This window comes from Geotrypetes seraphini, chromosome 10 (assembly GCF_902459505.1).
Source record: "Geotrypetes seraphini chromosome 10, aGeoSer1.1, whole genome shotgun sequence".
Taxonomy (NCBI): Eukaryota; Metazoa; Chordata; class Amphibia; order Gymnophiona; family Dermophiidae; genus Geotrypetes; species Geotrypetes seraphini.
Window position 1 is genome coordinate 52,342,918 of NC_047093.1, and position 24,374 is coordinate 52,367,291.

General features: G+C 44.5%; 1 protein-coding gene across 1 annotated transcript in view; it reads left to right on the top strand.

Moving 5' to 3' along the window:
* Nucleotides 1-17,081: 17,081 nt before the first annotated feature.
* ASS1 (argininosuccinate synthase 1) overlaps nucleotides 17,082-24,374 on the top strand; it is a 159,985-nt gene continuing 152,692 nt past the window's right edge. Inside the window, exon 1 of the mRNA XM_033961694.1 lies at nucleotides 17,082-17,246. Coding sequence (XP_033817585.1) covers nucleotides 17,097-17,246 — 150 coding nt within the window. The 5' untranslated portion in view covers nucleotides 17,082-17,096. The remainder of the gene's footprint in view (nucleotides 17,247-24,374) is intronic.

Sequence of the window (24,374 nt, forward strand, 5' to 3'; positions counted from 1 at the left end):
TCAGCTCAACTTTTGTATTGGCGAATTCTGTTTGGAAATATCAGGTTATTGACTGAGGCCATATTAGTTTGAGTAAAATTATTATATGTTCCATCGACTGTGACTGCCTTAAGCAGTAATAAATCTTCAAGGTTAGACAGAGGATCTGCAGCCACTCCATCCTTCATGTAATCTACTTCCCGTATTAAAATATGAGATCATTATTTAGAGCAATATAAGGAAACTAGTCTTTAAGCCCGTTACATTAATGGGTGCTAGAATAGATATGTGTGTCCATCTGTCTTTCTTTCTTTCTGTTTCTCTCTTTCCTCGGCTGTCCACCAAAACCCCTTGCCTGCTCCCCCTGTCCAGTAGTACCTCTTCCCTGCTCCCCCTGTCCAGCAGCACTCTTTACCTGCTCTCCCTGTCCCTCTTCCCTGCTCCCCCTGTCCAGCAGCACCTCTTCCCTGCTCCCCCTGTCCAGCAGCACTCTTTACCTGCTCCCCCTGTCCCTCTTCCCTGCTCCCCCCTGTCCAGCAGCACCTCTTCCCTGCTCCCCCAGTCCAGCAGCACTCCTTACCTGCTCCCCTGCAGCCAGCTTCCTGGTGTCTTTGAACCACTGATGCTCCTCTTCAAAGCAGCCTGCTGAGGTTCGTGGCTGTAGCGAACCTCGCAGGCCACTCTGCACATTGGTAGCACGTTCCCTCTGACGCGATCCCGTGCATCAGAGGGAACGTGCTACGGAAATGCAGAGCAGCCTGCGAGGTTCGCTACAGCCGGCCGCGAACCTCAGCAGGCTGCTTTGAAGAGGAGCAGTGGTGGCAGCGGCAGCGGTTGGTGAGTGAGGGCAGGAGGTGGGAGTCGCCGGCGTGTTCCCTGCCTCCGTGTTCGAATATGGAATTTGGCACGGACCCAGAGACCACGGTGGCAGGGATCACACCGTCCTAAGTGCACATGCGCGCTTAGGATTTTATTATAGAGGATATTTCTTTACAGAAATGGTGGAGATGGAATAGTCTCTCAGTAGAGGTGGTGGAGACAAAGACTCTGTCTGAAATCAAGAAAGCATGGGACAGGCACGTGGGATCTCTTAGGGAGAAGAAGAGATAGTGGTTGATGTCGATGGGCAGACTGGATGAGCCATATTACTGCTACTACTACTGAAAGGCATATGCAGCGCTGTATGTTTAACATTCAATAGATAGTCCCTCAGAAGAGCTTAAAATCTAATTTGGACAGACAGGACATTTCAGGGTTGTGTATTTCTAGCAGAAGGAATAATACGATGGGTAGAGGTAACTGACGGTGAGTGAGCTAAGAGTTGGCCATCATGTTTCTACTTTTATTTGATGAGCATCTAAACATGTGTTTTAAGGAACTGGAATCTGGGATCTGCAAGCTTGCAGGAAGTTGGAGGTTACTGCAAACATGATTCTGGGTGCTCTCAGGCTACCTGCTTAGGCTTCATTTGACCAGCAGATGGTGCAGTTTCCTGTTAGAAGATTAGGTTGTGCTGCTGCACTCAACTGAATTACAATGGAAGTCTCCAATAAATTTCAGATTGTTTTTGTCCTGGCCTGGCTGGGGAGCAAAGATAATTGATTTTACATTTCACATTTATATCCTATCCTTCTCAATATAACTCAGAAACTTAAACTTGGGCCTCCTTTCACCAAACTGCAATAGCAGTTTCTAGTGCGGGGAGCCGCGCTGCTCCCGACGCTCAAAGAGTTCCTATGAGCGCCGGGAGCAGCGCAGGCCATTCAGCGCGGCTCTCTGCGCTATCGCAGTTTCGTAAAAGAGGGGGATAGTGTGAGGGCAATGTTTCCTTGATAACCCGATGAAGAAAGTATAATTCTGGAAAGCTCATCATACAGTATTGTGTTAATCCAGTAAAATGTTCTCAGCCACAACTGGTATGCAAGTGAACATACAGAGATGCCAAGTTATCCATTTCCAGAGTAGAGAATTTTGGGGCAGTTCTGGATTTCTGAGCAGCCAATCTGGTGCATTATGGGACTTGAAGCACTGAGTCCAATGGGCAGGATCAAGCACTGCAAATCCCACACTACTTTGGGATGTCAGTTCAAAACCAGGAGTGTCCCAAAATCTCCAGCCTGGAACTGGGTAACTTAGCATCTCTGGACTTAAAAAGCAACCACAAAAGTTTGTTAGAAAAACAAAGAAATCCAAGGCTATCATCAAACCCAGGAGGTGCTTGCTTCAGTGCTGTATATAACTGGAGGGCTATCAGGGTCCCCATGTCTTTTCCATAGCATTTGTTCTGCTGGGTTTAAAGCTGGATGGCTAAACCTTAGTCCTGGCTTCTCATTTGCTCAGTATGCTGAACACAGCACAAAGAAGAAGGTTAGAACTGCATTAAAGTTACTGTGTAACTATGCAAAGCAATTATTGAGTAATATTTATTTATTTATTAATTTCTTTAGCCTGTCCTCCCAAAAGAGCCCAGAACGGGTTACAAGAGTGCATACACAGTATAGATTGAAGACAAGACAGCACTGGGATCAAAATGAAATAACGTAACAAAGCAAAGATTAGTTAACACTCCTGTTAATCTATGGTGGGACCCAGTGTGGCTGTGTCTCTAACTTCATCCTTATTCTGGTATGGTAATTGTCTCATCCACAGCCCTCTGCCATTTCCAAAAGTTCACCTTCATCATTTAAAGAAGGAACAAATCCTACAGATTATTGCCACACAGCCGTGAGACCAGGGTTCGCTAGGGAGGAACAAAGAGACTTCCACCTGTGGGTCCGAGGGTGTTCCTATCTGTAGTGCACTTCTGAGAAATCACTACAAGGTCATATACAGCTCCATTGATAAGGGGTGCAAGCAATGAAAACTAAGGACCGGTTTCCAGAATGCATGGAAACAAATAGGCAGAAGAAAATCCTGGAGCAGGGAATCTTAGGAGTTTACACTGTTGTATTAGATTAGTATATCTCAAACTGTGTGCCTCCTGAGATTTCAAGTGTGCCACAGCACACTGAGGAGGAAGAGAGGCGCCTGCCAGATGACTTCCCTATGCAGTACAACGCCAGCACTGCCCGATTCGCCAAAGGCCTGCATGTTTCCCTCTTCTCTCTAGTGCCCTCCGGCTTCCCCCCTGGCCTCCCGGTCTCACCTTTAAAGCTAATTACAGCAGCTTGCAGAGGATTGCCGGTAGGTAAAATGATTTTATTTTCAATATAGTGATTGAAATGTGTCAGTTTTGAAAATTTATATCTGCTGTGTATATTGTGTGTATATGAAAAATGAATGGAAAAAATTGCATTACAGTTAGTAAAGGGGATGGGATCTGGCGCAGAGCTTGTGTGGGCCTAGAGAGGTCTGTGGTTGGGGCACCCCCACCAACATGGCACCTGGGGCAGACTGTCCCCTCTTACTACGCCACTGTCTACCATATGTCAATCACTGGTAGATGCCACATCTAGAATTGTGCCTATTTTCTTCCATAGACACCTTAAATGTAGGCCAGCATTTTAAAGGCCTACATTTAAGGCATCTGACTCGTGCCTATGAGAAGCACCTAAGCATGCCTATGGACATCTAAGGCCACTTTTGGCGCAAACCACACCTACGCCAGCATTAGGCATTCGTAGGCTTGCCAAGATGTCTACATTGTATGTGTCCTTAGCCCCTTGATTAAAAAACAAACAAACGTGTGTCCCAATTGGTCCACTAGATGATGCTGTTTTTAGAATCAGGCCCAAAATGTCTATTGGAAAATTAGAAACTTGTATAATATTTTTTTCTATGGTCCCACTGCTCAATCCTGAGGGAGAGCTGATAGCAGAAGCTGCCCCTGCCGGTTGGTAAGTAAGACTTACATTGCACTTCAAAAGAGAAAGATTATTTAGTTCTGTACTTGTGTTTTTCATATCTTAAAACAGGAAGAAAGATTTAAGGCTTGATTTTCAAAAAAAAAGCTGAGCTCCTAAATTTATGCTCTCTTTTCAGCCAAATTTAGGAGTCTAAATTTTCTCCTGCAAGTTCATTTTAATTTAGGAGTTTAAAAGTTATCGCTTATAAATTTAGGACTATCATTTGTGCATCTAAATTCATAGATAAAGACATTTAAATACCTTGTGACATAAATGCACAGGAAGTGAGTCTCTTTCAACTGGAATGAGGGGTCAAAGAATGAAGATGAAAGGAGCCAGACTCAGGAGTAATCTACAGAAATAATTCTTTATAGAAAGGGTATTGAAGATATGGATTGCAAACCCCCCACCCCCCAATGGAGGAGATGGAATAAAAACTGTATCTAAATTCAAGAAAACATGGGAGAAAGGCATTCATTCTCTAAGGTAGAGGAAGAAATAGATGGTGATGAATGGCCAGATTGATAGCCATACGGTCTTTATAAGAACATAAAAATTGCCATACTGGGACAGACCAAAGTCCGTCAAGTCCAGTATCCTGTTTCTAACAGTGGCCAACCCAAGTCACAAGTACCTGGCAAGATCCCAATGAATAAAACAGATTTTATGCTGCTTATCCTAGGAATAAGCAATGGATTTCCCCAAGTCATCTCAATAATGGCCTATTGGCTTCTCTTCTAGGAAATTAGCCAAGCCTTTTTTTAATGTTCAAATCTGTTTTTATTAATAGTGAAGACAAAAAAAAAGAACCAACATAATCCAGAATATACAAAGAGTCAACAAGTCACAACTGTGCAAGAAAATACAACCCACCCAAGCCCAACCAACAAGGCAAATCCCCCCCGCACTCATGAGATCATTCTAGAAAGCGACCAGGACTAACACTCTAGGGACCCAGTCTCATGTGCCCCTGGATCATCAAAAAGGAGGTCCCCCCCCCAAAAAAAAACCCCTAAAAGAGTAAAAGAAAGGTCCCGAGCTATCCGGTCCCGAGCTAGAGTTCAATATCTCACTGACTTCCTAAGAAATAGTATTCAAAATAAAGCTACACCCTTGTGAGGATAAAGAATTCAGATAAGTACCCTAAACGATCAAAAAGTGACCACATCTGCTTATCCAAGACTTTTTTAAAACCCTGCTAAGCTAACTGATTTCACCACATTCTCCGGTAATGAATTCCAGAGGTTAATTACATGTTGTGAAGAAATATTTTCTCCAGTTTGTTTTAAATCTACTACTTAGTAGCTTCATCGCATGTCCCCTACTCCTTGTATTTTTGGAAAGAGTAAACAAATGATTGACATCTATTCATTCTACTCCACTCAATATTTTATAGATCTCTATCATATCACCCCTGAGCCATCTCTTCTCCAAGCTGAAGAGACCTAGACACTTTAGCCTTTCCTCATAGGGAAGTCGTCCCATCCCTTTTATAATTTTCGTTGTCCTTCTTTGTACCTTTTCTAATTCTGCTATATCCTTTTTGAGATACGGCAACTAGAATTGCACACAGTATTAGAGATGCGGCCATACCACAGAGTAGTACAAGGGTATTATAGCATTCAGATTTGATTTAAAACAAACAGCCATATAATACACAGAGATAGAGATGAAGGTGAAAGAGCTGGAAAACATTTTAAAACAGGAGGAAGAGAGATTTGATAACTATCCAATGGTTTTGCAACTTGCTCCATCTCTGTATCATTTGAATCATGTGAGTTTCACCTTTAAACAAACAGAGCCCTGCAGTGGCCTTGACTTCAGTTCAATCTACGATAATGAAAAACTGGACACAGAATAAAAAAGTAAATCCAAATGTTGTAAACCTCAGTAGGTTCCCACCCCCAAGAGATAATTGTTCAGCTAATGCCGGTGTGGGGGGGGGGAGTGGGGCTGTCTCCTTCCTCTATACAAGCAGAGAGAGATGTGGACTCTTCATCCTACACATGCTTATAGAGGGTAGGTCAAGTTAATATAACATTCAGAAATAATACCTTTCAGCTATGACTCCTGGAAACAGTAAGATGGCCAGAGCTCATCATGCCCCGATTCTTAAGCACCTGCTCCTCACCATAGTCAGAACCAGTTTCATGTGACCCACTTTGGCAGGTCTTATCTCAAGTTTCAAGTTTATTAAAATTTTGTTATCCCGCCTTTTTTAAAAAAAAATCTTTATTAATTTTTCTAAACTAATATAAAGTGCCAGGAATTATACAGACATTAATAATCAAAACAAACACTTATATTCAATCAATAACAATGCAGAAGAAAAATATCCCTCCCCTCCCATCCAATACATTTAATCAAAGAATAAACCAACAAGATATCCCCCCACCCACCCACCCTGTCCTGGATGTGTATGGAAATAAACAAAAGAACTTTTTGGTAACGCAGTCTATAAGTATAATGTTATGTTATGTTATACCTATAATGAAGTTACAAAGGATGTCAACGGGCCCTAAACCAGTTTGAATAAATTGCTATGCCCCAACATATCAGCATTCATCTTCTCATATCTGTAGCATAAACATAAACTTGCCCACTTTATCACGCCTTTTCTAATATTAAAGCGGCTTACATAAAAAAATACACATAAGTAGGGTAAATCAGTGGCATACCGGGGGGGGGGGGGGGGGCGGTCCGCCCCGGGTGTACGGCTTGGGGGTGCACAGCCGGCCAGGTCCGGGTCCTCCTGCCCTTCCTAACCCCCGGCCTGCGCCACTGCAATCTTACCTCCCCCCGCTGACAAGAAGTCTTTCCGATGTCAATTCTGACGTCGGAGAGGACGTTCCGGGCCAGCCAGGCAGTGATTGGCTGGCCCGGAACTTCCTCTCCGACGTCAGAATTGATGTTGGAAACACTTCTTGTCGGCGGGGGGAGGTAAGATTGCAGGCGCGGACCGGGGGAAAGGAAGCGGAGAGGCACTTTCTTTTTCTTTTTTCCGCAGCAAGGAGGGCAGGATGTAGCCAGGCAAGCTGGCTGGCTTTAGCGCAGCAGGGAGGGAGGGATATAGGTAGGCAGACAGGCAGGCTGGTTTTGGGGGGTGGACAAAATCTGGAAGGCAGTGGGGGGACATAAGGAGGCACTGGGGACACTAAGGACACGGGAAGGAGGCACTGGGGGCACCATGGATACAGGAAGGAGGCACTGGGGGCACTAAGGACAAAGGAAGGAGGCACTGGGGGCACTAAGGACATGGGAAGGAAGGAGGGAGGGGATAGAAAGGGACAGTTGTTGGGCCTGAGTGCAGAAAGAAAGAAATGAAATAAAGGATACACAGTCAATTAATAGATGTCCCCTTTTGATGAAAAAATAAATGGTCACGTTACCTCTGACTTACTTTCTCTGCAGCAGAGTCGGCAGCCGCGCTGAGGTGCAGGAAGGTCCCACGATGACTCGTCTGCCGGCTCTGCTCCGGAAGAAGTAAGTTATGTCGGAGGGGGTGGACCTGGCAGACGCAGTCATTGTGAGACTTTGCCACAACTCCCTGCGTCTGCCGGAGCAGAGCCAGCAGACGAGTCATCACGGGACCTTCCAGCATGCGGCTGCTTAGTCCGCTCCAGAGCAAGTACGTCGGAGTGGGATGGACTGGCAGCCGTCAGCTACAGTCATTGTGGGACCTTGCTGCATGAAGGGAGAGAAAGGAGCAGGATTGCTGGAATGGAAGAGTGGTGGAGGGAAAGAAAGGGGGCAGGGTGGTATGGAAGGGTGGTGCTGATAGAATTGATGTACAGAGAAAGGGGAGAGACATAAGGGGGAAGGATATTGGGGGGAAAGAAAGGGGGCAGATGCTAATTGAAGAAGGGTGGATGGCGAGAGAAAGGGCAGACATTGGATGGTAGTGGGGAGCCTATGCTGGATGGAAGTGCAGATAGGAGAGATAAGGGAGCAAATGCAGGAAGGAAATGGGAGGAGAGAAAGAGGCGAGCAGATGCTGGATGGAAGTGGACAGAGAGAGGAGAAGGTACTAAATGGAAAGGTTGGAGAAAGAGGGTACATGATGGAAAGAGGGGATAAATAAAAGGAGGGCACATGATGGGGAGAAAAGGATTGAGTTAGGGAAATACTGGAGGGGTGAGGGAAAGAGATGGCAAGCTTTAGGTAGACAGTAAAAAAGAACATTGATGAGAGGGTAGTAAGAACGTAATCTAGACAGATGCAGAAAATAAATTGAAAAGGAAAATGAGGGAAAAAAGGAAAAGGGATTTCAGAGGAAAGGTGTGGGAGAGGGAAGGAGAGGAGAGAGATGCCAGACCAATGGGGGGTGAAAGGAGAGATGGAAGGGGGAGGCATACAGTTTCTGGAAGGGGCATAGAAGGAGAGAAGATGCCATATAGAAACATAGAAACATAGAAGATGACGGCAGAAAAGGGCTACAGCCCATCAAGTCTGCCCACTCTGCTTACCCACCCCCTGTCTATGCCCTAATGACCCAATTTCCTTATCTTGACCCTCGTAGGGATCCCACATGGGTATCCCATTTATTCTTAAAGTCTGGCACGCTGTCTGCCTCGATCACCTGCACTGGAAGCTTGTTCCAATGATCAACCACTCTCTCTGTGAAGAAATACTTTCTGGTGTCGCCTTCACAGAGAGAGTGGTTGATCATTGGAACAAGCTTCCAGTGCAGGTGATCGAGGCAGACAGCGTGCCAGACTTTAAGAATAAATGGGATACCCATGTGGGATCCCTACGAGGGTCAAGATAAGGAAATTGGGTCATTAGGGCATATAGGGGAAGAGAGATGGCAGACAGTGGATGGAAGAGAGTTACAAGAAGATGAGGAAAGCAGAAACCACAGAAGACAAAGGTAGAAAAAATTTTTGTATTTATTTATTGCTTTAGGAGACATGTGTCACTGTTTCTGTGGTGCACTGTATGCAGAGTCCAGCTTCTTACTGGTTCAATTTAACCTTTGTCTATGTATTTCTATTTTATCCCCCCTTTTACAAAACTGTGGAGCGTTTTTTAGTGCCAGCCGTGGTGGTAGCAGCTCTGATGCTCAGAATTCTATGAGCGTCAGAGCTGTTACCACCGTGGCTAAAATCCACACTACAGTTTTGTAAAAGAGGGAGGGGTTAGTTTGTGATTACATATTCCATACTAGGCGAAGGTGTTTTCTGTGTTCTGTGTGTTCGAGAGACATGTTTTTTTGTTAGGCTTGACTGCAGGATTGATCTGTACTAGTCTGGCTTGTTTAGTTTTACAATGGGTGTATTGATGTTGTACTGCTCACTGCAGTATGTAAGATGCTGCCTTTTCCTAGGTACTCATGTGTGACATGTGGCTTGTTACTAAAAATCATGTTTTTCATACAGATGGGGGGGGTGTCAAAAAATGATGGGCCCCGGGTGTCGCATATGCTAGGTACGCCACTGGGGTAAATTCAAACATATAACATAAAATAACAAACTAACATCAAAATTCAAAAACCTGAACTTTAGGACAGACGTATAGACTGACACAGAAGGAAGGAGAAGAACTACTATTTTTTAAAGGTTACCATATGGCTCCAGATAAAAGAGGATAGATCGAGACATCCAAGTTTTACTTCCATTGCTTTCAGTGGAATTTAAAACTGGATGTCTCAATCCGTCCTCCTTTTTCTGGAGCCATATGGTAACCCTAGCCTCACCAACAACCTGTACAGGGGCATCAACACCTCCTTTCTTCTGCTGGTTATGCCTCTCTCTATACAACCTAGCATTCTTCTGGCTACACCACCTTGTCACACTGTTTTGTCATCTTCAGATCCTCAGACACTATCACTCCAAGGTCCCTCTCCCCAAGCATGCATATCAGCCTCTCGCCTCCCAGCGCATACATCTCCCTCGGATTTCTACTCCCCAAATGCATCACTCTATACTTCTTTGCATCAAATTTTAGTTGCCAGACTTCAGACCATTCTTCCAACTTTTGCAGATCATTTTTCATGTACTCTTTTGCACACAGAAGTACTTCACTCCCTTCTGTATACTGTACTCTTTTGGGTTTTCGAAGCCCAAATCCATGACCCTGCATTTCTTATCATTAAATTTTGGTTTCCATACTCTACACTATTCCTCAAGTTTTGCTAAATCCCTCTTCATACTATCCACACCTTTCAGCTTGTCTACCCTATTGCAGATTTTTTTAATGCTTTACAAAGAAGTAGACCTTTCTCAACAGCCCTTCTGCACTATCACTTATAAAAATGTTGAAAAGAATCAGACCATGAATTGATCTCTGCAGCACTCCGTTGATAACACTCTCTTTTGTCAGAGTGAACTCAATTTACTGCTATCCTTTGTTACCTTTAACTCAACCAGTTTTGACCCAATGAGTCATTTTATGGCCCAAAATGAGAGCACTAATTTTATTTGCATGTTGCCTACAGAGAACTGTGTCAAAGACCTTGCTGAACTCTACATGTAGCACTCTCCCCCAATCCAACTCTCTGGTTACCCAAAGAAATTGAGCCGATTTGTCTAACAAAACCTACTTCTAGTAAAATCACGCTGCCTTGGATCCTACAATATATTGGATTCTAGAAACCTTACTATCCTCTATCTTAATTTACTTCTCACAGAGGTCAGACTAACCAGCCTGTAGTTCCCAACTTCCTCCTTACTTTTGCTTTTGTGAAGAGAGAACACATCCACCTTTCTCCATCCCCTGGAACCACTTCTGACTCTAAGGAAGCACTGAAAAGCTCATAAACACCATTCCCTCTAAGCTGAGCGGGAGTCCTCCAACCGCTTTGCTGCCAGTAGAGAGTAGTGCTTCAGTATTGTGTTTTCAACCACTAGGGATAGGCAGGTTCCCTTGAGTCCTGCAGAGTAGAGAGTTGCATGGGGACAGAAATCAAACCATTCTTCACCTGTCTCCACTAGAATCAAGCCTGTCCCCACCTATCCCTGCTGGAATCTAACCCGTCCCCACTTACATCCATTCTGTCCCTACAAGTAATCTCTTCCTTTCCCGCCTACACTCATAACCTTCAGAAGACGTTATTTCATTTAATTATGCTATTGAAGTACGTTAGAGGTTCTAGCAGATTCCCATTTATAAAAGTATATATTCCTCCTAATTAACATTTCCAAATAAGCAAAGGCACTTTATTAATTTAGAAATATTGATTGGGAAGAATACATACTTTGTAAATGGGTCTCTGCCAGAGCCTCTCATGTAAATATAAAATATAAATACTTTAGCTGAAGAGGATCCCCAAGCTCTGTCGGCTGAAGATTTCCTCTGAAGATGACTAAAACTCCCTTTTACCAAGCATGGCAGACAGCAGCAATGTTCCTGAGCCACAAAAGCTGGCACCTCAGTGGCTCAAAGATGCTGCCAAGCTTGGTACAAGGGAGTTCTGTCCTCCCTTGGAGGACGTTCTCGGCTGGCAGTGCTTGAGTTTCCCAATAAATTAAAAATGAAAAGGTGTTCTCAGAGATCCTGCTGGTATCCAGGGCCGATGAGAAGAGGCAGATGGAGCTGCAAGCAGTCAACATGTGGATGAGGTGCTGGTGTGAGGAAGAAGGATTCTACTTTGTGCGCAACTGGACGACGTTCTGGGGGAAGTGCAAGCTATACAGGAAGGATGGACTCCACCTTAGCGGAGATAGAACGAGGCTACTTGAAAGCAACATCAAGCAAGAAATTGAGAAGTTTTTAAACTAGGAAGAAGGGGAAAGCCGACAGTCGACCAAGAGTCGATGGTTCGGGAAATGGTAAACCCAGAGGATACCGTGCAGGAAGATTGCGGGGAAGACTCACTGGATCATAGGTAAGGCAGAAATCCTGATGGATCGAAAGGGACACAAAAGGGTAGGAAGAGCAAGAAAGGAACAGGCTGCAAACTCAAGTGTATGTAAACGAACACAAGAAGCCTAAGGAATAAGATGGGGGAATTGGAAGCTATGGCACAAAAAGATAACCTTGACATCATCGGCATCACGGAAACATGGTGGAATGAGGAAAACGTCTGGGACACTGTGCTACCGGGATACAAGCTATGTCGCAGAGACAGAGTGGGTCAAAAAGGTGGGGGCATTGCCCTATACGTCAAAGAATGAATTGAGTCTACCGGAGAGAACACACCAGAAATGAAAAATAAGGTAGAGTCTCTATGGGCCAAAATTCCAGGAACAAATGGAATGGGAATGAAGATCGGCATCTACTACCGTCCCCCAGGGCAGTCCGAAGAAACAGATGGAGAAATGGCGGACGGACGGACGGAGATTAAACATAACAGCAAGGGATGTAATGCAATTATCATGGGCGACTTCAATTATCTGGGGATAGACTGGAACCTAGGCACCTCTGGCTGCGGTAGGGAGACCAAGTTCCTGGATGCTATAAGTGATTGCTTCCTGGAACAACTTGTCAAAAAAAATACAAGAGGAAATGCAATTCTGGACTTAATTCTAAATGGACTATGAGGTGTAGAAGTAGAAGGGACGCTGGGAAACAGTGATCACAATATGATCCACTTCAACCTGGACATGGGGGCGAAACATCGATCCAAAACGACAGCCATGGCACTGAACTTCTGAAAAAGGAATTATGAAGGGATGAGACTCATGGTGGGGAAGAAGATTAAGAAGAGGATAAGCGCTGTAAAAACACTAGAGCAAGCATGGTTCCTTTTTAAGGACACAGTCAGCGAGGCACAAAATCTATATATACCACATATCAACAAGGGATCCAAGAGGAAAAAGAACAAAGAACTGGCATGGCTCACTGTAGCGGTGAAAGAAGCGATCAGAGACAAGAAGACTTTGTTTAAGGAATGGAAAAGGTAAAAAACGGACGAAAACTGGAAAAAGCACAGCCAACATCAAAGTAGGTGCTATAAGGTGGAAAGAGGGGCCAAAAGAGACTATGAGGAAAAAATAGCCAAGGAGGTAAAAAATTTCAAGCCGTTCTTTCAATACATTAAGGGGAAATGATCTGCGAAGGAAGCAGTGGGGCTGTTGGATGACCATGGAATAAAGGGAGTGCTAAAGGAGGCGATTTACAAAGTAAGATGGGATTTTCTATATGATACATTAAAAGCTTATGGTTTTGATGGGGTTTTTTGTATCTGCAGTCTGTGCTTTGTATGCTCTTCCACAAGCTAAATTGGTGTTACAGGATTTTGAAACTGATAAATTCTCTATTTACAGGGGGATGAGACAGGGGTCCCTTATCTCCGTTATTATTCGTACTTACTTTAGACCCCCCCCCCCTTATTCGGGATATATATGCAATGCCGTCTATATGAGGGATTGACATCGGAAATACAACTTTTAAACTTTCGGCTTTTACAGATGATATTTTATTACACCTCACGGATCCTTTGCCTTCTTTAACGGCATTATTGGAATTGATTAAAGAATATGGTGATTATGCAGGTTTCCGTTTAAAGTTAGACAAATCAGAGGCGTTTGCGTCCTCTGTGGCGGTAAATGCCTTATGGGGGACGGAGTTTTCGTTAACATGGGCGCAAGGGCAATTTATGTATTTGGGGACAGTAATGACTATGTTGACAAGTGGAACATTATGTGAGATCCCTTGACAGAGCACAGTTGAGTTTGCATTTGGGGGCTAGATTGCAAAAGTTGTTTGCTCAGAAAGAGGGGATGTCTCTTTCGGTGTCTAGTATTCATGCTATTTTGCAAAAATTACAACCAGACGAGGTCTACCAGAATATTCGGGATAAATGGGAGAAAGATTTACAGCTTAATTTGAGACATTGGGATGTTACCCGTACTTTAAGGGCAACACCTGGGGTGACACCATGTGCATAGTTAAGAGATATGAAAATACAAAATTGACCCACAATCTATGTTTAAATACTAATATAATTATTTAGAGAAAAAGATTGAAAGGAATAATATCGTTGTATGATCCTAAATCCCTTAAGCTTAAATGTCACTGCTCCCATGGGCCCATGGGAGCAGTGACATTTAAGCTTAAGGGATTTAGGATCATACAACGATATTATTCCTTTCAATCTTTTTCTCTAAATAATTATATTAGTATTTAAACATAGATTGTGGGTCAATTTTGTATTTTCTTTTGGACGCGAATAATATCTTACATATCAAATATAATTGGAAGATCTTTGCGCTGTTCTCCATCTCTCTTTATTTTGGATTTGCCAGAAGCTTTTGGCCATTTGCCTAAGGGATATAAGGCGCTGTGTAGGAAAATGAGTCTATTGGCTAAAAAATGTATTCTTCAATATTGGACAATCCCCGACCATCCGAAGTTTTGGCATTGGCAGAACTAATTACATCAGTTGGCCATCTGGGAAGCTAGAGATGCTGGAATTAATAGAAAGTGAAAGATGTTGTTTATACAAACCTGGGATTCATATTTGCAAGATTTGCATTCTAAGGGCCGTAGTGCGGTTTTAAGATGGGTCTCCTAATTGGGCTTTTATTTAGTTGAATGAAAATAATACTGGTGTGTCTTGATAAGGTGGGGTGGAGAGTGCCATTGGGTGGGGAGGGGAGGGTGTGGAGAGAGGAGGTTGAGGTTACTGAAAGGTTCAAACATATACTTATATATAGATAAATTGGGGGGTTTATTGAAAGGGGTATATGTCTATTTTACGATGAATATCATATTATTATATTTGATGCATCATTGTTGTAATAAGTACCTTGATGTTGTATTTGTTGTATTTGATGTTGTATGCATCATTAAAACTATTTGAATCTAAAGGAGGACAAAGCCATCACCGACAAACTGAACACATTTTTTTGCGTCTGTATTTACCGATGAGGATATACACAACATGCCGGAAGCTGACAGGCTATACGCAGGAAACGAAGATGGGAAACTGACTGGGTTGACGGTCAGTCTAGAAGAGGTACGCAGGCAGATTTATAGGCTTAAAAATGATAAATCCCCTGGAACGGATGGCATCCATCCGAGGGTAATCAAGGAATTGAAAGGGGTTATAGCTGAACTGCTTCAACTAATAACCAATCTATCAATCAAATCAGGAAGGATTCCGGAAGACTGGAAAGTAGCAAATGTTACTCTGATCTTCAAGAAAGGTTCAAGGGGAGATCCGGGAAACTATAGACCGGTGAGTCTGACCTCAGTTTCGGGAAATATGGTAGAGGCGCTAATAAAGGTCCGCATCGACCACCTTGACAGACACAATCTGATGAAGACCAGCCAGCACAGCTTCAGCAAAGGAAGATCTTACTTGACGAACTTGCTGCACTTCTTCAAGGGAGTTAACAGGCAGATAGACAAGGGTGACCCGGTTGACATTGTATATCTGGATTTTCAGAAGGAGTTCGACAAGGTCCCGCATGAACAACTACTTCGAAAAATTGCCAGCCATGGAATCGAGGGTGAAATACTCACGTGGATTAAAAACTGGTTGGCGGATAGGAAGCAGAGAGTGGGGGTAAATTAACAATACTCGGACTGGAAAAGCATCATGAGTGGAGTGCTGCAGGGTTCGGTGCTTGGACCCGGGCTCTTTAACATATTTATAAATGACCAGGAAATTGGTATGATGAGCGAAGTTATAAAATTTGCAGACGATACGAAGTTATTCAGAGTAGTGAAGACGCAGAAGGATTGCGAAGACCTGCAACGTGACATACGCTCAAGAAATGGGCTGCGACAAGTGTAAGGTGATGCATGTCGGTAACAAAAATCTTAAACACGAATACAGGTTGTCCGGTGCAGTACTCGGAGAGACCCCCAGGAAAGAGATTTGGGAGTACTGGTCGATAAGTCGATGAAGCCATCCGCTCAAAATGCGGTGGCGGCAAAAAGGGCAAACAGGATGCTAGGAATGATTAAGAAGGGGATCACGAACAGATCGGAGAAGGTTATCATGCCACTGTACCGGGCCATGGTACGACCACCACTTGGAACACTGCGACCAGCACTGGTTGCCGAACTTGAAGGACACAGTACTATTCGAAAGGGTCCAGAGAAAAGCGACTAAAATGGTTAAGGGTTTGGAGGAGTTGTCGTACAGTGAGAGGTTAGAGAAACTGCGCCTCTTCTCCCTTGAAAAGAGGAGACATGATCAAAACATTCAAGATAATGAAGGGAATAGACTTGGTAGATAAAGACAGGTTGTTCACCCTCTCCAAGGTAGGGAGAACGAGAGGGCACTCTAAAGTTAAAAGGGTATAGATTCCGTACAAACGTAAGGAAGTTCTTCTTCACCCAGAGAGTGGTAGAAAACTGGAACGCTTTTCCGGAGTCTGTTATAGGGGAAAACACCCTCCAGGGATTCAAGACAAAGTTAGACAAGTTCCTGCTGAACCAGAACGTACTCAGGTAAGGCTAGACTCAGTTAGGGCACTGGTCTTTGACCCAAGGGCCACCATGGGAGCGGACTGCTGGGCACGATGGACCACTGGTCTGACCCAGCAGCAGCAATTCTTATGTTCTTATGTGGTGTTTTTATTTTTTTTTGGGGGGGGGCTTGGGGGGGGTTACCTTTGTTTTCTGGACATATATTTTTCCATCAAGTTGGTTCCAATTTCTCATTTTTGCTTTTCCATCTTCTGCAAATCCTCCTTCAAGCGGCTGCTGTCCATTTGTCTTTTCTCCTCTTTTCTGTCTTGTTCCTTTTCCTGAGTCACTATAACTGCCTCTGACATTCAGCTCTTTTCTACCTGTCCACTCAAATTTCAGCTTCATCACTTGCACCAACCGATCTTGTTTTTTTTCTCCTTGCGCGAACTACTTTCCTTCACTTCTTATTGGATTTCAACTCATTTCACATGCTCATACATGCCCTTGTCATCTCAAAACTAGACTACTGCACAAATTAAGCATGTACAGACTGCAAAATACTGCTCTGCGTCTACTTTGTCATACTCATCACTTCAACAGACTGACCCTGTTGTTTTTACATCTACTTATTCAATATCATGCCCTCTTTAACGTCCATAAGCCATTACTACGGTAGATCTGATGAAATCCACTGCTTATCGCTGGATGTACGCAGCATAAAATCTTGCACAGTTTGGGATTCTGCGAAGTACATGTGACCTGGATTAGCCACTATTAGAAAAGGGCTGAATGGACCGTGGATCTGATCCCGTAATGTTCTTATTGAGGATTTTTGGTGGTGGAGGTTGGGGTAACCGCAGAGGTGGGCAATGGCAGCCCTAAGCATCTTTACGGGCAGCCTGGTTGGGCACTTCTGCCATAGCCTGACTCCTTTCCCCCTCCCTCCCCGCCTAGCACTGCCTCCTAATGATCTTGTCTTCCCACATAGCAACAGAGCTTCAGGCCACGGCCAATGTGGGACTCCGCCCAGCTGACCCTCCCCTCTGCCTCGCGCTCACTAAAAGGCCGAGCTGGCAGAAAACGGCGCGAGGGCACAAGAGATCGCCGGGGGAGCTGGTAAGAGATTGGGAAGCTGCGCTGTGGTGAGGGAAGTAGCGGGTGAGCTAGAGAGGGAGGGAGCAACAGCCGGCCGAGGTGAGGGCCTTTCTCTGCAGCAGGAACTCTTCAGCCTGGATCCCTCTGTTCCCGCGTCTGGGCTTTTCACTCCTCCATGCCCCGGTTTCTCCAGCAGGTCTCCTCCAGCTGTCCCCACGTCTTCCACCAACATTCCCCAGTCTCTCTCTCCTTCATTCCCATCGCCTCCTGATCAGCATCCAAACGCGTGGTTTAAACTTCATCATGCCACTTTCAAAATCAGAGGAGAAAATCCAAATGGACTGGCCCAACCCCGAAAGAATTTCTCCATCCCTCGCTTCTGTTTTTTTTGCTCTTTGGAGTCTGTTAGCTTTTTGAGCTTTTGAAAACTCATATTGCAAGACTGGACAGGGTTGAAATTCTTTCCTTTTCCTTATCTCCTTTCAGACTTTTGCTTTCCCTTTGGAGGACGTTATCCGATTGTATTGGGAATAAGACCAGTCCAGTACCCCTGCAGTTTCCTATCTCCCTCCCAGGTCATTCCATGTCTGAGCAAATGAGTACTGTATATCTTGGAATCAGAGCTAGGAAATGAGGAAAGAACCTCTCCCATCCTGCTAGACTTGCATAAAAACATAAGAATTGCTGCTGCTGGGTCAGACCAGTGGTCTTTCGTGCCCAGCAGTCCGCTCCCGCGGCGGCCCCTAACTGAGACCAGCCCTACCTGCCTACGTTCAGGTTCAGCAGGAACTTGTCTAACTTTGTCTTGAATCCCTGGAGGGTGTTTTCCCCTATAACAGCCTCCGGAAGAGCATTCCAGTTTTCTACCACTCTGGGTGAAGAAGAACTTCCTTACATATGTACGGAATCTATCCCCTTTTAACTTTAGAGAGTGCCCTCTCGTTCTCCCCACCTTGGAGAGGGTGAACAACCTGTCTTTATCTACTAAGTCTATTCCCTTCAGTATCTTGAATGTTTTGATCATGTCCCCTCTCAGTCTCCTCTTTTCAAGGGAGAAGAGGCCCAGTTTCTCTAATCTCTCACTGTATGGCAACTCCTCCAGCCCCTTAACCATTTCACTCGCTCTTCTCTGGACCCTTTCGAGTAGTACCGTGTCCTTCTTCATGTACGGCAACCAGTGCTGGACGCAGTATTCCAGGTGAGGGTGTACCATAGCCCGGTACAGCGGCATGATCCCCTTCTTAATCATTCCTAGCATTCTGTTTGCTTTTTTCGCCGCCGCTGCACATTGCGCGGACAGCTTCATCGACTTGTTGACCAGCACTCCCAAAACTCTTTCCTGGGGGGGGGGGGTCTCTCCTCGTTTAGGGCTAAGACTGCCTGCTTTATAAAGTGAGCTGCATGCAGAGACAGGCTCTGACAGTGACTGCACGGAAGTACTGTTATTAAATCATATACAGTAGCAACCTGCTCTCAATTACAGATCTAGGGAAGAGGAAATGATGCTGACACTGGTCTGGGCAGTGAGCAAAAATTCTTATACTCTGAGCTAGAAAAGGGAATGCATGTGCCCTGTCAGTATCTAATCTCCGGTGTTCTGCAGTACTAATGAGATCAATCCTGCCTGGATTGCTCTGGTACTTTGTCCTCTGGATGAAATTGTGAAATACAGTAGAATCTCAGTTATGGGCACTCATGGGGATTAGTGGATGCTGGATAACTGTATTTCTGGTTGATTGAGAGTACTATGTTAGAAACCTTGCCTAATACAGATCTCAGTTCCCACCCTCCCTACCCCACTGAAGCACCAGTGTGGCAGCGATACTGAGCTGCAAAGTTGAGAATGACACGGTGACAAAATTCATCTCCTTTCCCGTCCGCATGGATAACCGCGGGAAACCATCTTCATGTCATTCTTTAAGGAGAGAGGGAAGAATCAGAATATGAATGGCCACAACCACTGACCCTCAAGCTTTGCTCTGAAGAATGCTGGTGTAGAAGGATTGAAGTTGAGATAGACACTACAGAATGACAGTCTCTGGTATCCAGAGCAGATATTGTGATGTCATAATGCCTCATTCCACCAATGCCTAAGAGCCAGTCACATCAGTGATGTCACAATGGCTTCATTATCCTTGGCTCACATAAGAATCAGAGTATGAATGAGCTCAGCCACTGACCCTCAAGCTTTGCTTTGAAGAATGCTGGTGTAGAAGGACTGAGGTTGAAATAGACACTAGAAAATGACATGGGATTATTTCCCGCGGTTATCTGCTGGGACGGGAACGGTGATGAATTTTGTCACCGTGTCATTCTCTATTGCAAAGCCCCCATCCCTCCCTCCCTCAAACCCCAAAGCAGCAGAAGCAGACAGCGGTCCTGAGCCACAAACTCCCTCACTCTCTCCTTACCTGAAGCAGCAGCTGGTCAGCAGGAGGCAGCACTCACTACAGGCTGCTTGCGGCCACCCCAGCCTGTTTTGAGCACTGCCTCCTGCTGACTGGCTGCCGCTTTGGGGAAGGGAGGGAGCATAGGGCTTCGCAGCTGGGGACTGTTGCCTGCTTTTGCTGCTTGATGGGGGGAGGCCGTTTGCGGCTCAGGACAGCTGCCACACTGGTGGCTCACAGCAGGAGGGAGAGGATTCGAGTCTTAGCTGCTTCGGGGCTTGAGGAAAGAGGAAAGGAGGGGGGATTTGTGGCTCAGGACTACTGACATGCTGGTCCTTCGGGTCAGGAGAGAAGTGGGGTACACAGCTCAGGACTGCTGCTGCTTCTACTGCTTCAGGACTTGAGGAAAGGAAGGAGGTTTGCAGTTCAGATCTGCCACTTCGGGGGACTTTGTTTTTTCCCTCGTGATTTTTTTTGCTGGTTGGGTGAGAGTACCGGTTAACTGAGATTCTACTGTATGTAAATTTGTCTCTTGGCTCCATTGAACTAATTACATTTCTGCTGAGGCTGAAATTAAATGGGCAGTGCTCACTTCACAGCCCTCCCTGCAGAAATCCAAAGACCACAGGCAATTTTAAAACTGAGTGGGCCATGTCGCCACTAAACTTCAGAGAGCGTTCCAAATCAAGTTGATTAACTGGTAATTCATAGATGCAGGAAACCAGCATTTACTAAGATTGAGAGGGTCCTAGGCAGGGCTAATAGTGATATTATTGGTCCTCTAAAATCCATGGGCTTTTTTCCACCTTGACCCCTGGCATCAGCACACCATGCTGGTGTCTCTGTACAGTTGCAGAGCAGTATTCCTTTGGATTCTGTTTCTAACCTTTCTTGAGGGTAGCAATAGGATATGCAGGGAATCTTTTTTGATACAAATTTCAGGAAAGCCTGGGAGAAACAATCCCTAGGGTAAAGAAACGAAGGCAAAGACAGTTTGATAGTCTCTGTTACTACCCTGGAGAAAGGCCTTGGCTGCCATTACTCTAAACACACTTTGTTTTTTTAAAATTTTCTTTTTTTAAGCTCTTGATTCGAGGGGGGGGGGGGTATTTCCACCTTGGACTCAGAAAATGTTGGTAGAAGAGGACAGTTTTCTCTGCTCTGTTGATCTGACTGCACAATTCTTACTTGGTCTGTGACCATCTCTCGCAGCTTTTTGGTTCCTATGATATTGAAAGGTCACTTGGACACACAGTCAGAGGCGTGAAGAAAGTACAAGAGGTTTGCTTACCAGAGTGTTAGAAACTGGAAATGCACGGACTTTTATGCCCTTTTCACTAAACATATGCAAACTAATACATGCAAAAACTACAACTTCTCATTTGTTACTTCTATAACTTTTCTACAATTATTATTGGTCCTAAGCCAGCACTTATGATAGGTTCAGGGATACAACTTATAGTCCTATAGGGAGCTAGCTCATTTCTCTGCTTATCTAAATCTTACAGTTCTAAATGTTACATGTACAGGAGGGTAGGGCTCAAACTTATCTATTTAGCTTACAATGTAGTAAGGTAGGGACATAAATTTAAAGCAGATGAGGTCAGTAGATTATACACTGTTTTCAGCTATGTAGGCCAGAGCAGTATTTCAAACAACAGTTAACCATTTCAATATCTGTTGGAAATGTGTTCCAAGTGTCTTGCTACCCTCTCAGCGAAAAGATTTGCTGCTTCTTCCCTTCAGTATTTTTCATATTATGAACTCTTCATTCTGTGGAAAGTCCTTCCGTCTGACACTTTGCGGAAACCTGTTGACATCTGCATATAGTATTTGTATCCTATCTTCCCCCTCCCCTTCTCTACCTTTCTTCTAGAGAGCATCTCTCTCTTACAGTACAAGCAGTGCAAGCTGAACTTTGAATTTTCTCTGCCTTTCAAATGTGCTTTTTTTTTTTTTTTTTTTTTATAAGGGTACGCATGGAAAACTATTTCATTCAATTTTAGATCAGTATTGGAGTTTAACTTTTTCAGTTCATTTCCAAAATTAATGCTTGTAAAATTTAATTAGTGCACATAAATAATTTTAATGCTTTACATTCACTTGTTGGGCAGACGGGATAGACCAGGAGGGTCTTTTTCTGCCATCATTTACTGTTACTTCGTTTTTAATTTGGAGATTGTGTACATAAATTCAATTCAGTGAGCGTTGTTTACATACATGATATTTTCCAGACTCCAAATGCACATCACTAATTAACAATATTGTCTCCAGAACGGAAGAGAGCTCCCTTCCTACTTTCAAATTTCTTCTTGGGCTATCGGGGACTTTAAAATGGAGCCATACACCTTGGAATGAGTATTGTACTACAAATGACTCTGGTGCCGGTCAACTAATGAACCTGCTCTGCACCTGTGCTGACTCCATCTTGGAACTTTTTCTTCTCGCTCACTCTTTGCATGGTTGGTGCAGGCATGCAGTCTTGCACTTTGTGACAATGCGGTAATATTACACGTGTATAGCAGTGCTGTGATCTTGCATGGTTTGTAACTGTGCATTAATGCTGTTACATTCTTTGTAGTAATAACTGCTTAAGCACCTTGTAGGCCTGCTGGCGGTATATCTAATCTATGATTTGTGATTCACTCTGGGGCAAATTCTACAAGAAGCGCCGATATAGGCACTGTTCAGCGTGATTCAAGTAAAATTGAGTGCTGTTTAATGAATCACGCTGAACGGCACCTATTTTTGGAGGCACCCAATAAATAGGCCAGCTCTAGGCACAACTAAAAGTTAGGCACCTATGTACACTTCTCCCTCGTTATTCACATGGGATATGGGCAGAGCCGGACCGTGAATGGTGAGAAACCGCGATTATCCGGCTCTGACCCACCTCCCTGCCGCCTTCCCAGCCTTACCTGGTGGTCTAGAGGGCTTTCGGGGCAGGAGCGATCTTCCTACGCTCCTGCCCCGTGCAGGTCGCCATGAGGAAATAGCTGCTGTGAGTTCCCGTAGTCTCTTGATACTACGACGGGAACTCCCTATAGCCATTTCCTCATGACGATTTGCACGGGGCAGGAGCGTAGGAAGATCGCTCCTGCCCCGAAAGCCCGCTAGACCACCAGGTAAGGCCGGGAAGGCGGCAGGGAGGTAAAAAATATGTGTTTTTTATATTTTACTTCTCCCCAGAAAAAAATCGCGATTATGTGAAATCGCGAGTGCAGAAACCGCAAATGGGGAGGGGGAAGTGTAAGTGCTTATGCATGCTTAAAAGCAGCGATTCTGCAACGAGGCACCTAACACGTAGCCATGCCCACAACAAACGTGCATAGTGCCTAGTTTTTGAAGGCCGGCTAAATTTTTAGAGGCGCCTTGTTGCAGAATTGCTCTTTCTCGATTGGTACCTAAGTTTCCAATTATTGCTGATTAAATAGCTTAATTGAGCTTGTCAATCAATTTAGATGGGCGCCTCCAAAATAGGTGTCTAACATTAGGCAGCGGTTACAGAATGTGGACCTCCTATGCTTAAATAGGTTCAAGGCAACGTACAATTTGAGAGAAGAATAGGGAGGAGGAGGAAGGTGAGGAAGTAAGGGGGGGCTGGCGGTACAATTTGCATTGAAAATAGAGAAGACTCAGTCCTTGTACGCTACTAATTGTCGATGGGGTGCGTAGATCAAGTGATAAAGAAAGATAAGATAATAAGACGTGCTTATATTCAGTTTTGAGAATTTCCCAGGATTCCTGCCTGTCTGTGGGAAGAGCTGCATTAAAGAATCCAATGTCAAAAGATGTATTTCCCCTCTCCCCGTTCAACTTTCCAAAACATCTCTATTCCCAGGCCTGGGTGGTTTAACAGTCAGATTTCATCTTTTGAGCATAAATAGGCAAAAACAAAGTCAGAATATCTTTGCTGTGGTATCCCACAGGGTCCTTCCCTTCCCTCTTCCACCCTGGTTATGGTGATGTGACCTTTCAGTAGACTCGTAGAACGACTCGGGGACAAATTTGTCCCCGTCCCTGTGGGATCTCAATATCCCTGTCCCTTTCCCTGTTCTTTTCTTGCACAAGCCTCGAACACTTATGATTTTAAAGTGTTCAAGGCTTGTGCAGATGAGAACAGAGCTTGCAGGAATTTGACAGGGACAGAGCTCATGGGGACGGGGTGGGAACAGTGGCGTACCTAGGGTATGTGGCACCCGGGGCCCATCATTTTTTGACACCCCCCCCCCCCCCCTCATGTAAAATTTTTTTTTTTTTTTTGCAATAACCATGAAATGGAATAAATGGTCAGAATAGAAACAGGCAGTGAAAATTTTCTTTTTTTTTTTTTTTTTTTTTCCAAAGTATTTTTATTGAGAATGGCAAAAGGTCCAGACAAGCAACCATGGTCTGTACAGAAACTTATACATTATCAAAAAGAACACAGAATGAGAGTAACAGCAACAACAAGCATGAACAAGCCTCTCCCAAGAGAAAATTGCCAATGAGAGGCATAGCAATACACAACAAAAGGCCAAAACTTGGGGCAAGCAAACAAATCCCACCCCAGAACCCACAAGAATAATAAGCCGGACTAGACCCTCAGCCATATTTTATAATGAAAAAAACCCCCACAAGCAACAACACCCAGACCGCTCACCAGACACACCAATCCGCACAACAAGCACCCAAGAAACACCCAGCCACCACCCAGACAAAACTACCAGACACACCTACCCCACCAAGCCCAGACCCAACCCCCCCTCCCCAGAGAGTGCAA